This window comes from Nilaparvata lugens, chromosome X (genome assembly GCF_014356525.2).
Source record: "Nilaparvata lugens isolate BPH chromosome X, ASM1435652v1, whole genome shotgun sequence".
In the NCBI taxonomy this organism is placed as follows: Eukaryota; Metazoa; Arthropoda; class Insecta; order Hemiptera; family Delphacidae; genus Nilaparvata; species Nilaparvata lugens.
Genome location: NC_052518.1, coordinates 51,088,571 through 51,105,044, shown reverse-complemented (window position 1 = coordinate 51,105,044; position 16,474 = coordinate 51,088,571). Strand labels below are relative to the sequence as shown.

Genomic DNA, 16,474 nt, shown 5'->3' with positions numbered 1-16,474 from the left:
TATTCAAAAGAGAACATAAGGCCTCTTTCACACGATAGGAGACGTGCAACTTGAACACTGAACAGTGTTCTCGTTTTTTTGTCGAAGTACATTGAGTCAAATCGTGTCTTTCACATGGTGACTCCTATCCAGGAACCTCGTTTTGTCACGTCTTTTCCCCTCGAGGCAAGCAGAGGCAAGATCTAACAACTGTGCCGACGTTTCCACAAAGTATGACTCATCACTTTTTTCTCAAAGTCTAACTTCCTTAAAAATATAGATAGAAGATTTCTGATTTCGGATTTGGATTCAGCGACCCCAAATTCTTTAAAGCGTAAGTCCCGTTTTCGAAAATATCCGAAAACAAGGAAGTTATGGCTGTTTTTAATAAAGCTTTCTATTATCATATAATTATACGGTAAAAACGAACAGGTACTGTACTATACAGTACGTAAGTACTCTAGCTATTATAATACAACTTACACTGTATTCGTGTAGGAAATTTGGTAGGTTATTTATCTTGATTTCTGAAAATACCCCAAAATAAGGGAGTAAGATAACTTTGAAAAACTAAAGTTTTCCTGCCGATTGAAGAAACATTAAAAATTAGTCTAAGACATATTATGTCTTAGAATAAAACGTGTAACAAATATCAGATCACTATTCAAGCTATCAAGCTTTTCATAAATTTCATAAGTTTTTTAAGGTTTTAAGAAGTTTTTGAACACCTGAGAAGTTTATACATAAACATTTTTAATTTTTAAAAATTCTAGTTTTCCAAAAAAATATTGAACTATGAAAAGATGAATCCAAATATGAAATCATAAATCATCTCCACTCATCACCCAATAAAATAGGAGGAAAAGGAATGTTGTACAGTGAAATTCACTGAATTTCAATTGTCATTCAACAATCCAATTTATCAGGTTCAAATCGTTGAATATCACTTTAAATTCCCAGCAATTATTCTATTTCTTTTTACAATCAGAAAAATCTATTATGAACATACAGTATAAACATTGTGCTGATCTGAATCGATCTATGGTAATAATAGGAATTGAAAGAATAGAAAATGTCATGGCATTCCAAGTAGTGATGTCTGTGTATTAGAACTGCTGAGTTGATAATGCATACTGAAAAAAAGTCATGAATAGCTCAGACCAGCCTGGCGACTTTGATGCTTTTGAAACCGGAATCTTGCTTTATTTTTATTAAAGAATGATATGAAATGAAAACCATGTATCATAGTACAAAGCTTTGTATCATGAGTAAGATTGACAATCATGGCTTGTCGATTTTTGTTGCTGACCTAAATCCCCATTCCTCAGTTGTAGAACTATGGACCAAGCGCGAGCATTTGCCTTTTATGTCATATACCGTCGACACAAACTTAATGACAGGTGTCAAAGTCAAGTCAAGTCAACAACTGACAAGTCAACAAGTGTCAACTGGAGAAGTGAGTGAGCAAGCACAGTGCTGCCATAATGCGAAAAGCATAACCATTGTACCAACTATTCTAAATTATCGTACTGTATTTCGTGAAGCCATGCTTTGTTAAAGCCAGTTACTCAAAAGCGTTTTCTTGTTGTTCGATGTTTTGTCGTCCTTATGAATTCTGTTGAAGCAAACATATTGTTATTTAAGAAGTTGTGATGAACCTGTATAAACAATTCATAGAATTCTTAGAATTCATAGGAACGGTGAAAAATCAATTTTACGAAAATCGATGTACATGTAACTGGATTTAGAAGATCAATACGATAATGTTCTTTATCACAATTTAATCATAGAAATGTTTAAGTGAAAACGTTGGGCGCAAACCTTCTGCCATGAGGAGACAAATAAATTTATGAAAAGCTTGATAGCTTGAATAGTGATCTGATATTTGTTACACGTTTTTATTCTAAGACATAATATGTCTTAGACTCATTTTTAATGTTTCTTCAATCGGCAGGAAAACTTTGGTTTTTCAAAGTTATCTTACTCCCTTATTTTGGGGTATTTTCAGAAATCAAGATAAATAACCTACCAAATTTCCTACACGAATACAGTGTAAGTTGTATTATAATAGCTACAGTACTTACGTACTGTATAGTACAGTACCTGTTCGTTTTTACCGTATAATTATATGATAATAGAAAGCTTTATTAAAAACAGCCATAACTTCCTTGTTTTCGGATATTTTCGAAAACGGGACTTACGCTTTAAAGAATTTGGGGTCGCTGAATCCAAATCCGAAATCAGAAATCTTCTATCTATATTTTTAAAGAAGTTAGACTTTGAGAAAAAGTGATGAGTCATCCTTTGAGCAAACGTCGGCGCGTAGTTGTTAGATCTTGCCTCTGCTTTCCTCGAGGGGAAAAGACGTGACAAAACGAGGTTCCTGGATAGGAGTCACCATGTGAAAGACACGATTTGACTCAATGTACATCGACAAAAAAACGAGAACACTGTTCAGTGTTCAAGTTGCACGTCTCCTATCGTGTGAAAGAGGCCTTACGATGCGATTTATAGAGTTTTGAAAAAAGGAAGCTTTGTTGCCGCACTCTGTCTTTACTACCACCAACAGGGTGATACATAGAAACCAACTGAGTCAAATGCAAGGCAATTTGTTGTCGGGTGTACCTGGGAATCTATTTCAGATGGAACGGTTCACGTAGTCTCAGGTTGTAGAGCACAAAATTACAGCCTGAGGTATTTTGAATCATGAATTTGAGTTGTGGAAAATATAGTTGATTGAAAACGGAATCCTCCAGCATGTTTAGGTTTTACGAAAATTTGACTCTTTAAAAAAAAATTCAACTCAGCATTTCATTAAATGATAGAGAACTAAGAATCATTCAATTTTAAACTAAATTTCATAATCTATAAAAAAGGTTAGAGTGAATGTTTCTGTCTGATGACTCAATTTAGCGTTAATCTGAAAGAGATTATACCTTGTTCGCGTGTGTGTGAGTGTATATGTCTTTGACAATAAATTATCAGAATACATGTGTGTAACTCAATACTGTAGTATATCCAATATTATAAACGCACAGGTATACAATATTCATGTTCATACTCAAATTCAATTCTAAAATAGAACCGTCACTCATCTTAGATGTGATCAAATTTCAAATTGTAAGAGATAAACTGTAAATTAATTGACTGCCGACTATATGAAACAAAGAATGAAAATTCCCTTGGAATTTTTTGTTCAAAAAAATGTTTAAAACCTTATCAATTATACTGGACTACATCAGCGATTTCGTTTCATCCAGAACATGAGCGATTTAGTTTTTTTTTAATTTATGATTTATCAATTGATCGAGGATTATCACCATCAAGTTTGATTATTTTTCTGGAAGAAGATATATTATGTGTAAACTTATAGTTGAAATTTTATTACAGTTGAGGACATGATCAAAGAAGTAGACGTGGATGGTGATGGGAGAATCGACTTTTATGGTAAGAATTTTAAGGTCTTGTTTTCAATCAACTCGATAATGATTATTTTCCCCAGATATTGTCATGAGTCTTCAAATAGGTGGCATGTGCATTGGAAGGATTGGCATCAGATTACATCGATTATTTGAGAAACAAGATCTATATGAGGCATACAAAGTTTAAAAGATTTCAAGTCAAGGGTGAAAAAGTAGAAAGACTTGTATTGTTTCTTTAAGGAGAATATTGCCCAAGACTGCTGGAATCTAGAAAAGAAACCTTCCACGTAGCACACTTGGATTTTGCTATGGAGTTTTCAAGAAGCCTCCTTTGCAACATCACGTAGCTGACTTGATTCTTGATAAGATCTCTGAGCATATCTTCTTACTTAATTTGATGAGAAATTACTAAGACAACTGATATTCTTCTCTATCGAAACTATGTTTGACAAGAAAATGATTGTGCAACTACAAGAAATCAGTTTTGAATGCTGATGCGAAATTTCACTTCTACATGTTCAGCCATTATTTAAAAAAAGTAGTTTGTGAAAAAAAAACGAAATGGCGTGTGTGTGAGTTCCTGTGAGTAACTGAGGACTTTCGGATAGTTTGAAAATAATATTTAGATGATTATTTCCATACCCAGGAGCCCCGTGTGATTTGGGGAGTTTTGAGTCGAACATCGTACTCAACAATGTGTTGAAAACCATAGTTTACCCGCAGTATCCCTGCTTGTCGTAGGAGGCGATTAAAAATGACCCCAGGGCAACTCAAGAAGTTTCCTCGCCTTGTAACCCACGGGATCTGCCCCATTAGGGCAGTTTCGGAGAGGCAAAAAAAAAGAGACCAGAGATTGGTGAAACTCCAGGCACAAATGTAGGTCAAGAGGCTGAGTCGAGGGTGGCCGGGCGCCGGGCGCCCTAGAGGCAGTTTGGCGTCCCGTCTCTCAGCGGAAGGACCTACAAAGAAGGCCAGGAGTGGAACGTAGGTCACGAGGACTAATCAGTCTGAAGAGACTGCCAAGCATATCACACTGGATTGCGACAAGCAACCAGGTGATGAATGGGATGTTAACTCTGAATGGGATGTTGGGGAAAAACTCCTGGTTCTTGTAAAGGACACAGGTATTGGTTTGCCTAACTAACATACTAATTGTGAACACAATAAGCTTCAGTTGACGTGTGGGGTTCTTTGAACCTTTGGATCTTTGAATCTGTCCTCTCAAAAACAATACCTTAGAATATTGGTAGGGAGTTCGTAGGCACTCTGTATAATATGAATAATTTCAGACCTAATTGTTGAATATTTGCATGGAACTTCAGAGAATTCATTCTGGAGGATCGACATTGCCATCTATTCACTCACTAGTTGTAATTATGCTCCGTTGATGATAATTCTTGTTGTTTGTGCAGAATTTGTCCACGCACTTGGGGAACCGTCAGTAGCTGATGACGATGATTTCGATGACTTGGACGATAACTATGAACGCGAAGAGGCTGTTGCCTAAATTCATAACAGATACATTCAACAAAACTCTTACTCGAAAGCAGGGTTTAAAACTCTGATTATCATAGCCTCTGAATTTAATATAACATCTCTCTTCGACAAACCACTTACACTTGAAAAGCATGGATGTAAAAAACTCATACGACTTGAAACAGAGAATAATTCACTATTTGAAATGTGAAACTTGTATGTCAAATTATTTCGGATATCAAGCCATTATAATCCTTTATCAAAGACTACATGATCAGGTACCAAATGGAATATTTTTCTCAACTGCTAAATCGACCCATTTCCATAGTTATATATTATTCAACGATAATTACGCACTATTGTTATATTTACATTTTCCAGAAAATAATGTCCTCTCACCAAAATGCTTACTATAATAAACTGATAATTTATATTATAACATGATCTAATCAACTATAAAATTCATTTCCATTGACATATCGTGATTATTGTGATGAATTTCAGTTGCATATATTATTAAATACATTAATATGAAGTGAAAACTTTGAAGTTTATTCTTTTGTTCCTTGATCATATTCATTTTTCTTCGATCAGTAAGCTGTTTCCATAACAATATTTGGAAGCCTGTAAAACAGTAACATACATTGGTTATATACATACATACCTGTGTAGCCTACAACTTTCTTAGCTTTTCTAGAGTACGCGCACATTACTACCAGCAATAAGCTACATATTTCTGCTTTACATTACATGATACTGAATTAGAGAGGAATGAAGGAGAAAGCGGTAATGAGGATTGAATTGCTATCAGTTGAAGGATTTCATCAAACGGATTTTTCAAGATATTGATTGAAGTCAAAATGAGGCATCTTGATCAGTCAATCGACTTGGGAGAAAGTGATGAAGCATCCAATCCCAAACCTAAGTTACTGGGTAATTATTAGCCTACCTAGCTGAAGCTAAAAAAAGATTTAAATATTTTCAAACTTGATTGAGAACTCGAAATTTGAAGCAAAAATTACTTCTTCCTAAGACGTCTTGCAAAGCTGACTTTGAGCTCAACAAAACTTCGAAGCGTTTCATCGAAATAAACCATTAAATAATCTATTATATAGAATTCATGAAATGAATTTTTGAAAACATAGAGAAGCCGTAGCGAACATCCTTGAATAGCCCATTATGTTTACTTAAACCTGCGGATGTATATTATTCGCAAATGATTACTCTATAGATCATCGATGGAAATAGTATATTGAAAAATCATAAGATATTATTATTTGATACAAATTTTCATAATAATTATTTTAAAGGTTGTGACACTAAGAATACTAAATTGAAAACTTCTCACAAATCTAGCGCAATGAAAACATCAATCTTTCCATCATAAATATAAAGAACAGTACCAGTTTGACAACAGAAAAGTTGCCCTGTGAGATACTGAAAGTGATATTATTTGTCAATATGATTGAATTATAGAAAACAGTACATACATACAGTACAAAACACTCTCTGGTTTTTCCATCATTGAATCACCTTATTGATAGAATATTGAGTTTACCTTACTTGAACATTTGATTCACTATCAGTATGACACTGCGCCTCTTTTGTGTTGCCCAGCCGGTATAACAATATACTATACCGTAACAATAGAAAATTGTAATTATTTTCTTAATCGATTGCAATATCGATCCCCAAATTAGAAGTTCGCAGGCGTACTGCAAGTGCATGATGGAGTAGTTTTATCAGGGAATGTATTATTGATGCAGTGAGAAATGGAATGAACTTCAATCTAACAAACTTGAATGATTGATTTTAATCTATGGAAATCTTCAAATTTTGAGCAATATTGATTAAAAATTTCCAAAACTAATGCCGTACTCTATATCTGGGTAGATAATACAATACCACTTTGATCATAGAGTTGACCAATTTTTTTTTTTGAACCTGCTGAAAAACTTATGAATGAAATTAGACATTTTGATTTCTATATTGGATTATTGACGTTACATACATGCAATAAATTGATGGATCTGTACCTGTTTAATTGAAGCTAAATGCCAAATTGAGTTAACCTCATTTTGTCCGTTGATAAAGTTATTCGCATATCTGATTAATATACAGTGTAGACTATCGTCGTATCTATGTTGTGAATAGAATAGAATAGAATAGATTCGCCATGAATTAATTCAAACATAGCAAATGCACTAGCAAGTGAGACAGTTTTTGATTATTCTAAATAGTTTATGGTATTCACTTACAGTGCACTGCTTAACAAAAATAATGTGAGAATGCTAATGCCTTGTTCGATTGATTTATTTCTTCACTGACTTCCTATTTTTATTTTCTATAGCGGTTATTGTAAATTTTCCCATATAAGTAAATTAACATTTTGTAATAAAATATCTTGATACATAACAGCTCAATTCTTTAAAAATGTGTAGAAATATGCGTAGAAGAAAAAAGTATGCCTATTGTCAAATGATAACATTTACATCACATACGTCATATTTGATAAAAATTAAAACTCTTACCAAATTAATTTTATTCAAAATGAGCTACATTAAGAAGCTCTGGAAAAAGTCATGAGTTATCAATTTATAAGTGTAATTGAAAATTAAGACTGTTCAAGCCATCAAAAATTATATAGCCAATTTCTATTTTAAGCCCACAATGAAAATTTGCGTACTTGTCACGGTATATCGATTGATAGTTTGTTCTTGCACAACTGACAATCCAACTCTCAAGTAAGTTTTCAGTTGCAACATCTTTCTCACACACCCTTACATCACGATTGATGAAATCAGGATAGAAGTAAGCAACAAAAGATACAAATACTTAAGCATGACAAAAATAATGTGAATATAACATAGATAAAAAACTGACATATGCGGATGGTGGACCGGAATGTTTCCCATATCCATTATTAAAACTACATTCATAGAATCTAAACTAAAATTTGTATATTTTTTCAATTTCCTGGGAGTTGTATTACAATCAGACTGCCTTGTTTTTGAAAACGAATCCCAATGGTAGAGGAGTGATCAAATAATTTCGACTACACCCCTCCGCCGTTGACACCATCCGCGTATGTCAACTATTCTTAAACCAAAACAAATGCAATTCATTGATTATTGCACACTTATCAAACAAACATTCACCTAACAATGGTGCTGGAGAAATCACAAAGAAAACTAATTATTACAGGATTAATTAACATGGTTCTAAAATTATTCCTTCAATTGAAAATCATTCAATGATTGGTCTCTATCAATTGTAAAATACAAGTAAGAGGTGGCTACCGCGTACATGTAGCATCAGACCTCAGTTTGTATGGCTCTCTACTCGTAGACAGTCCAGTTTTGTGCCCATGATATGGGTTGGCATTGATCATTGGTGATTGTGACCGGTTTGTGACACAGCAATGCTCCTCAAACTGCGAGACCGCTCAAAGAGGGATGGATCGGTGTAGATGGGTTCACTCGGATCAACAGCTGTTGTCAGACCCAGGCCTAGTCCCAGGTCCAGTCCCCCTTCATCAGTAGACATCACTGTGCTCCGGCTGAAAACAAACCACAGCATATAACAAAAGTTCTACAGCACAACAAAATGACAAATAAGATTCTGTAACTGCAATTGATCTCAGAAAAGAGGGAAATGACAAGCTAGAAATGTTCCTGAAAATGAAATTGGCACTGGAACATAATATAGAAACAGGATAGTGTCCAACAATCAAGATGTGTTAAGTGTGAGTTATTTAAAAATGGTAAGCGTCCAAGAAATGGAATCATGTGCCTTTTCCATTTTTCTGGGAAAGTGGATGCAAAGTAAAATCTTTTTAACAAGGAGTTAATGAATTTAATTCTAAATCCCCATCCTATATCATCATTATCTTGATATCTTGATTATCTTGATGGGATTATGGATAATGTACATTATAATATCACAATATGGAGAATTTGCTGTTTTCTTTTATATTAATATTATAATGCAAAATCTCAGGAACCCTACACAGATGTTGTCGAGCAATTCAAAAAAAAAAATATATATATTCCTGCCATATCCCATGGAAATGCATTTTGGTGTTCGGTAGAGAATGCTTCACGCGAGCATATTATAGAGGACGCTATCCCGGTCGAGTTGAAACGTAGAGCTTCCCTCAATATTGTCCGTGATATGATCAGAGATGGTGGAATTGGTTGACTGCCTAATCTGTTAGTTACCTAACTGGTGTATCCAAACAAATCATTGGTCTTGTAAAAGTGTCTGTAATTGAATGTCGAGAATGACATAGAATACAGGTCCAACATACAATTTCCTGTTTATACTGATACTCTTCTTTCAAATATTAACATTTTGCAGTCATATTAATATCAATCAGATAATATAGTCGATTATATATCTTTGAATGCACCTTCGAAATTTTATCCAATTTCAATTCATATTAACTTAATTCCCTGGTAGGCTACCTCTACCTATTCACTTGAAGGCCTCAATATTTAGAAATCGAGGTAGTTGTATTACTGTATTAGTAATATTTTAATTTATTCCAACTTCCAAGATTTGTAATTTTTTATAAAGTAATAACGAATTGGAACGAAAACTTGATTATTGGGGATTTACAGACTAAATAATAGATCTGCATTTCGAAAGTATCAATACACTCGTGAAGACTGTACTCTAGACTACTAAATTCTCAATTATTGGACGAATCCATTTACCACTAAAAATACATGCATTATTCCAAGTTAAAATACATTTAATAAAGATGAAGAGTATGCTGATGCTAATTGAAGAGAAAATCAACATACCTTGGATTCATGAAGCTCTTGAATGAGAACAAACTTGATGCACTGTGTCCAGATCTTTCCTGGTCGCGGAATGGATGAATATGGCTGTTATTGTTAGCCATGGCATTCTTCATTGCAATCTTGTACCGTCTAGAACGTTTCGAAGTTCAAAATTAAATTAATAATAATGTATTTGTTTATTGACTAATTGTCAAATTATTGAATAATTGTATCTTTCAAGCTCAAAATTTTATAAATTTTAGGGTCGGTTTCCGAGCTCGGGATCTAGCTCAGTTCTAACTTCAAACAGACTCTAGACTCGGGAGTCTAGAAAATGGCTTTCCGACTCATGGCGTTGGCGTCAAGGACTAAATTAGCCTTTGGAGTTTATGAGTTATCTTTTTGAGTGAAGAGGTTACAAGTTCAGGATTCAAATTAGATTCTCGCCTCCTCCCGAGTCAGGATTTATGAAAAAAGTCTACATCTTAGAACAGCGAGATTTTAAAAATTCGACTGAGTCACTGTCAATGTTGTAGAACTGTTGAATAATGAAATAAAACCATGGTCCTGTACCAAATAAAACTGTGGCATTTCACAATATATGTGTGTTTTTATATCCTACCAAGGATAAGATTAAAAATTAAGTTCTAGACTTGTCTGGGCAAACACCTCAGTTATTGTTTCCAGCCGATGAGTCATCGCTGTGATGGAATACCAAGATTATACTTTTTTCCAGCTCTTTTCTGGAAGAGAGTGTTTATAACCTCCAAGCCCTGCTGAAGAGACGAAAGTCGACCAAAGTTTGACTTGCTCCATTCCTTTTGCCATAGCCATATTTGCCGACTCCATTCGATCCATTATAATTGGTCACACTGTACGATGAGAGTAGAGAATATGATTTTTTATGAATTGCTAATTGAACAATATCAATGCAAATGGAGAAGCAAGGTTGAGTTTGGTATGAATGAGTGGAGATGATAATAATTTTATACTTACTTGTAATACATCAGGTAATGAGTGGATGAAGATGATGAATATTAATTTGATACTTACTTGTAATACATCGCTACAGAGACCATAATGAAGGTGAGTATAACCAGCAGTACACCCACAATGAAAATCATACCGTAGTATTCTCGGTCAGTGAGGCAGACACTCTGAGTCAACTTTTCCACTTTATGCTGTTGAGGCATCTCATATCTTGATTCAAAAACCTGGAGATAACAAAAAATTATTATTCATTATCACCAATGAATATCAATTGATATATTATATATATATATATATATATATATATATATATATATATATATATATATATACATAGCACATAACAGAAGACACTTTAAAGTTTGTAATATAAATTGAAACAGGAGACACAAGACATAAATAGATTAAAAACACTTAGAAACTTACATTGGAAATGGAAATTCTCTGAAACTGAGTTTCCTTCCTCAACCGAGCAGTGAGTGGGTACAGTTTGAAATCAAATGGTCGTGACCACAGAGTACGCACAGAGAGTCAATTGTAGCAGCAGAGACCACAGATTACGCAGTGCAGGCGGATGGAGAGAAAAAGGGTATAGATTCAGGGGACATTATGGGGTATTAAGGGGGCGGTTACAAACGGGATATTTAAGATTTAAGTGGGTTATGAATAAGGAAAGGTGTAGCTTATGAATTGAAAGAAAAGAGGAGATTTTAAATTAGAAACAAAAAAAAAACAATTGACTAAAATTGGAGAAAGGAATAGTAGAATTGAACTTGAATCAAATTTATTTTTTATCTTTATTGAACATTTGATATATATTTGATAGTTGTGAAATTTATTATGATATGATGAAATTTATTTCAATTTAATTAAACAGTTGGTGTAGAGTTGATAGCTATGGTACTATTGCTGTCTGTTGAGACCAGGACTGGAAGCAGCTCTAAGCACCCAAATAAAAGCCAATTCTTTCGTCTTGACATCTATGGAGGGGGCTGTGGGAGGGAGGGTGGAAAGGACTTTGACTTTGAAGCATTGGTCAAAGTTCTTGTTGTGCTCAGAGCCATGGGTAGGAATGGATAGGGAAGTATCATTTTTAAAGGAAGCCCTGTGATTGTTGATCCAGAGGTTTAGGGCAGTGGTTTCACCTAAGTAGAAGGCAGGACAGAAGTTGCAGGAAAGGAGGTACATGCAATTTTTGGAGATGAAATTACTGGATTGATGGATTTGGTGGGAGTAGGGGTATAGTGAGAGTACTGGAGAAAAACTGCCCAAGGCTGGCTCAAAGCTGCCCCAAATCTACCCCAAGCTGATTCTTGGTTCTAACCTTGCCCAATCCAATGTAATCTGGACTAACTTAACCTAGCCATACCCCTCATCTCACAATAAACCTGAAATGAAGATCCTCATTCCAACTTTTTGGAAAAAACTAGATCCAGCTTTTTTATTTCTTGAATAACTAAGAAACCGTTAATTCTACAAAAAATTACAAGAATAACTTTTTCCAGTAAATCTAATTACAAATCCATTGACACCTCATTTGTTAAGATTGAACAGAAAATAAGAATCTTATGGGAAAAGTAGATCCAATTCCTTGAATAACCAAGAAACCATTAATTTAAAAAAAATACAAGGATAACTTTTTCCAGTAAATCCAATAACAAATCCATTTGTTAAGATTGAACAGAAAATAAGGATCAGTCCACATTCATAATAACAGATCATGATTTCAATTCTTGCTGTAGGCTAGACATATTTTGCAGAGACAGAAAGTTGTTTGACCTCTACATGTGAGAGTGCTTTGTTGGAAGAGTGTGAAAGTGGTCAGAAGTCCCTCCTGTTTCTGCAACTTCCACTTTCTCCAACCAAGCATGTTAGAGTAAAGTGAAAGTGGGTCAAACAGCTTCCAATTACTTGGTTTGAGAAAGTGAAAGTGGCAGAAATCCCTCCACTTACAAACTATAATGGCTGATTTCTAGTCTGAAATTATTCACACCCTATTCAAGGAAGCAGTTGGAGGTGGACATACATACTACAGCAAACATCTTTGTGCATAAGTCTTCTACCTTCCGAGTTGGAAACATGAAGGTGAGTGTTATCTATTATACTTTCTTGAGTTTATAATCTATTCTAATGTAATGATGTGGTAACACTTTTAAAATCATTTTTATGAGTGTAGCAGGCCCCCCTCTTACTCACTCTCTCTGTTTCTTCCCTATCTCTACTGTGATAGAGAAGTTCAGAGCACAGAAAGGTGATTGGCATAAATCAACCTAAAATTTACATGTACTGTACAAGATTCCTTTCAAAGTTTATTGTTATTGTGAATGTTTCTGTCACAGAAGGTAGGATGAGTTAATGAAGATTGGTTATGATTTTGATTTAACTATGCATTAATTGTTTTTAGAGATAGCCTCAGCCATGATTAATATTATATGTGGAATTTTGATCATGTGTTAATTTTATTGTAAGCTCATTAGGCAACGTCTCTCAGCCATAATTAATATTATAAATGAAATTTTGATCATGAGTTGATTTTCTTATAAGTTTATTAGGTAGTATAAGACTTGATGCAACTGAGCTTATGAATAAGGTTAGAATAAGGTTGATTATGAGTTTAATTCCATTGTCTGCTTATTATTGCAAGGTTGCTTCAAGCAACTAAGGTTATTAATTCTTGATTATGATTTTGAATAAATGTAGGAGCTTTGGCACATTATTTTTAATTATTTCTCAATATTCTTAAAATATTAGGTATAGAAGATGGATTATTGATTAAGTTCACTTTGCAGGAACCATGTATACCTGTATTCAAAAAAAAAAAAAAACAAAATGGAGAGAAGTCACCCTAATAGAAAGCTATTCTGAACCAGGACATGAATATGGAGGAGTTCAATAATAATTGTGAGTAGGCTACTTTTGTATTACAGTTTTATGAGACTATAGTTTGAAATATGAGGAAGTTTCAGTTCATACTCTTGGATTCATTCCCACTTGCACTCTATTGCTCTCTTTCTATCACACACACACACACTCAGCTACAAGTCGAACAGAGTAGAGTGAAGTAACCATCAACCAAGAAGCATTCGACTTCCTCACTACTACTATCATGCTCTCTTCTACTTACTTCCTCTCACTCACTACTACTAGTATGCTCTCTTCCACTTATTCCCTCTCTCTCTCACTCTCCAATTCATTCATAATTAAAACTTCTGAAAGAACATAGAATTTTTTATTGATTTCAGGAGTCCAGGAGATTGTAATCTATTCTTAGTTCAATCCTTCACTACCAGGATATCACCAAGACAAAAAATTCTGGGAATGTCACACTCATCTCCATACATCATCATATTATGGTGGAAAGGTATTTCAATAAGACTAATTAATATTTGATTTAGTTTAGTTTTTCATGTATATTGAAAAACATATATGAAAATTTATTGGCCTATTACAGAGAAAGGTATAAATGGAAACTGTTTGCATTTTAGATGGGTAATTTTGAAATTATTGATCCTATATTGATATTTCAAAAATTTAAACTAATTGTATTTGATATCTGTTTAAAAGAAGCTGAAAAATTTAATTATAATATAAAATGGTATGTTGCTCTCAAATTGAAGCTGAAGAAATTAGTTGCAGATCATGAAATGAATACTACACCAACATTTCATGGGATAGAACAATAATTCTACAAATTCAGGATAATATGAAAGAGTTGAGTGTTCAATGGGATGAAGCAGAAGCTATATGGAATAAAATGGATAAATTTATACAATATGGTAGTGGTTGGGTGATTAATTCAATTGAATGTTTTGATTTCGATATTGTTTGCTACAAACCAATATATTCAGGAACATATGTACCAACTCCCAAAAAGCTTGCTAATAAGTAATCAACTATTGATATTAAAAATGACGATGAAAGCTGCTTCTTATGGTCAGTACTATCATACTCCAATCAAGACCAAAAACACAAAAGAGTAAGAGATTTACAAGAATACTCACATTTAGTTAATGTTGAGAATTTGGAATTCCCTCTAAAAATAGAAGACATTCCGATATTTGAGAGTTTGAATGTAGATATTTGTATAAATGTTTATGATTATGTAGAAGAGAGTGACATCATCTCCCCACTCCATGTATCTGAATATCAAAGTAGATTGCATAAAATAAATTTAATCTTGCTACAGGATAAACATTTCAGTTATATAAGGAATCTCTCAAGGCTAACTCTTGCAAATGCAGCTAGTTTGTACATTCCAACTCCAAAAAGACCTGCTAATAAGAAAGCAACTGTCAACATACTCAACGGAGATCAGAAATCGTTCTTATGGTCAATACTAGCATACTTTAATGAAAATCCAAAGTACAATAAAGTTTCAAATCTACAAAAATATTCACATCTAGTCAATGTTGAGAGTTTGGAATTCCCTGTAAAAATAGAAAAAAATTCCAAAATTTGAGAGTTACAATGAAGATATTTGTATTAATGTATTGAGTTATGAGGATGAGAAGGATATTATATATCCCATATTCACATCAAAGAATAGAGGAAGTAAGCATACAATAACTCTTCTTCTCCTAAGAAAACAGCATTATATTCTAGTGAAGAATTTATCAAGATTGTTGTCTGATCAAACAGAACATCATGAAAAGTTGAGATATGACCCTATTGTTTACATAGATTCACAAAGACAAATGCTCTCGCTAATTTAGATAAACATCTAGAATTATGTTCATTGGATAAATGTCAAAGAGTTAGAATGCCACAAGAGGGGGAGATTTTGAAATTCTCGAATTATAGTTATACTCTCAAAGTTCCATACATTATATATGGAGATTTTGAATGTATGATTATTGAAAATATTCACAAACCTTGTGGTTATGGTTATTTGATAATAGACGAAGAAGGAGAGATATATTGTGCTCCAAAAATTATTAGGGCTAAATTGTTAGCTTGGAGCTTTCTGAGAAATTGATTGATAATTCCATAGATGAATAAGAAACACATAGTGTAATATTGAAAAAGAAATTGCAAACTATTATTGATATGAATTTCACTACAGAAGATGAAAAGACATATCTACAACAAAAATCGTATTGTTTATGTACAAAACTGATAGATTTCATTGATAGGGTCAGACATCACTCTCACTCAACAGGAAAGTTTATTGGTGCTGCACATAATACTTATAATTTGAATATGAAAAAAGTAAAATTCATACCAGTTATTTTCCACAAACTAACTGGATATGATATGCATTTCATTTTGAAATCTCTTGGAAATTATAGAAAAAAAAATTAGCACTATTACAAAAAGTAGTGAGAAAATAATGACAATGACATTGAATAACACATTAAGATTTATAGACTCATTGAATTTCCTACATTGTTCTCTTGATAAATCAGTTGCTATAAATCCTGAGTTCAAGTTACTTCAAAAACATTTCCCTCCAAATAAAATTGATCTACTGAGAAAAAAAACAATTGTATCCATATGAATATATGAACAATTTTCAAAAATTCATTGAAACTAAATTGCCAACTATTTATAAGTTCCATAGGTCTATGGGTGACAAAAATGCAACTGTAGAAGAGTATGAGCATGCAAAAACAATATGGGAAGTTTTCAAAATAGAGAATCTTGCACAATTCCATGATTTCTATTCAAAAATAGATATTTTTCTCCTTGCTGATGTTTTTGAAAACTTTAGGAAAACGTTCATGAATACATACAACATGGATGTAGCACATTGCTACTCTCTCCCTCACTTTTCCTGGTCTGCTATGTTGAAATACACAAAAGTAGAATTGCAATTAATTC

The 16,474-nt window shown here is 33.5% G+C and overlaps 2 protein-coding genes across 2 annotated transcripts in view; one reads left to right on the top strand and one right to left on the bottom strand.

The window, feature by feature from the left end:
• Positions 1-5,419, top strand: part of LOC111048941 (neo-calmodulin) — a 483,793-nt gene extending 478,374 nt beyond the window's left edge. Inside the window, exons 6-7 of the mRNA XM_039443295.1 lie at positions 3,370-3,426; positions 4,814-5,419. Of these exons, the coding sequence (XP_039299229.1) occupies positions 3,370-3,426; positions 4,814-4,908 (152 nt within the window). The 3' untranslated portion in view covers positions 4,909-5,419. The remainder of the gene's footprint in view (positions 1-3,369; positions 3,427-4,813) is intronic.
• Positions 5,420-6,109: 690 nt separating this feature from the next.
• LOC111054701 overlaps positions 6,110-16,474 on the bottom strand; it is a 248,893-nt gene continuing 238,528 nt past the window's right edge. Inside the window, exons 20-22 of the mRNA XM_039441977.1 lie at positions 10,718-10,878; positions 9,686-9,814; positions 6,110-8,436 (exon numbers count right to left, since the gene is read on the bottom strand). Of these exons, the coding sequence (XP_039297911.1) occupies positions 8,265-8,436; positions 9,686-9,814; positions 10,718-10,878 (462 nt within the window). The 3' untranslated portion in view covers positions 6,110-8,264. The remainder of the gene's footprint in view (positions 8,437-9,685; positions 9,815-10,717; positions 10,879-16,474) is intronic.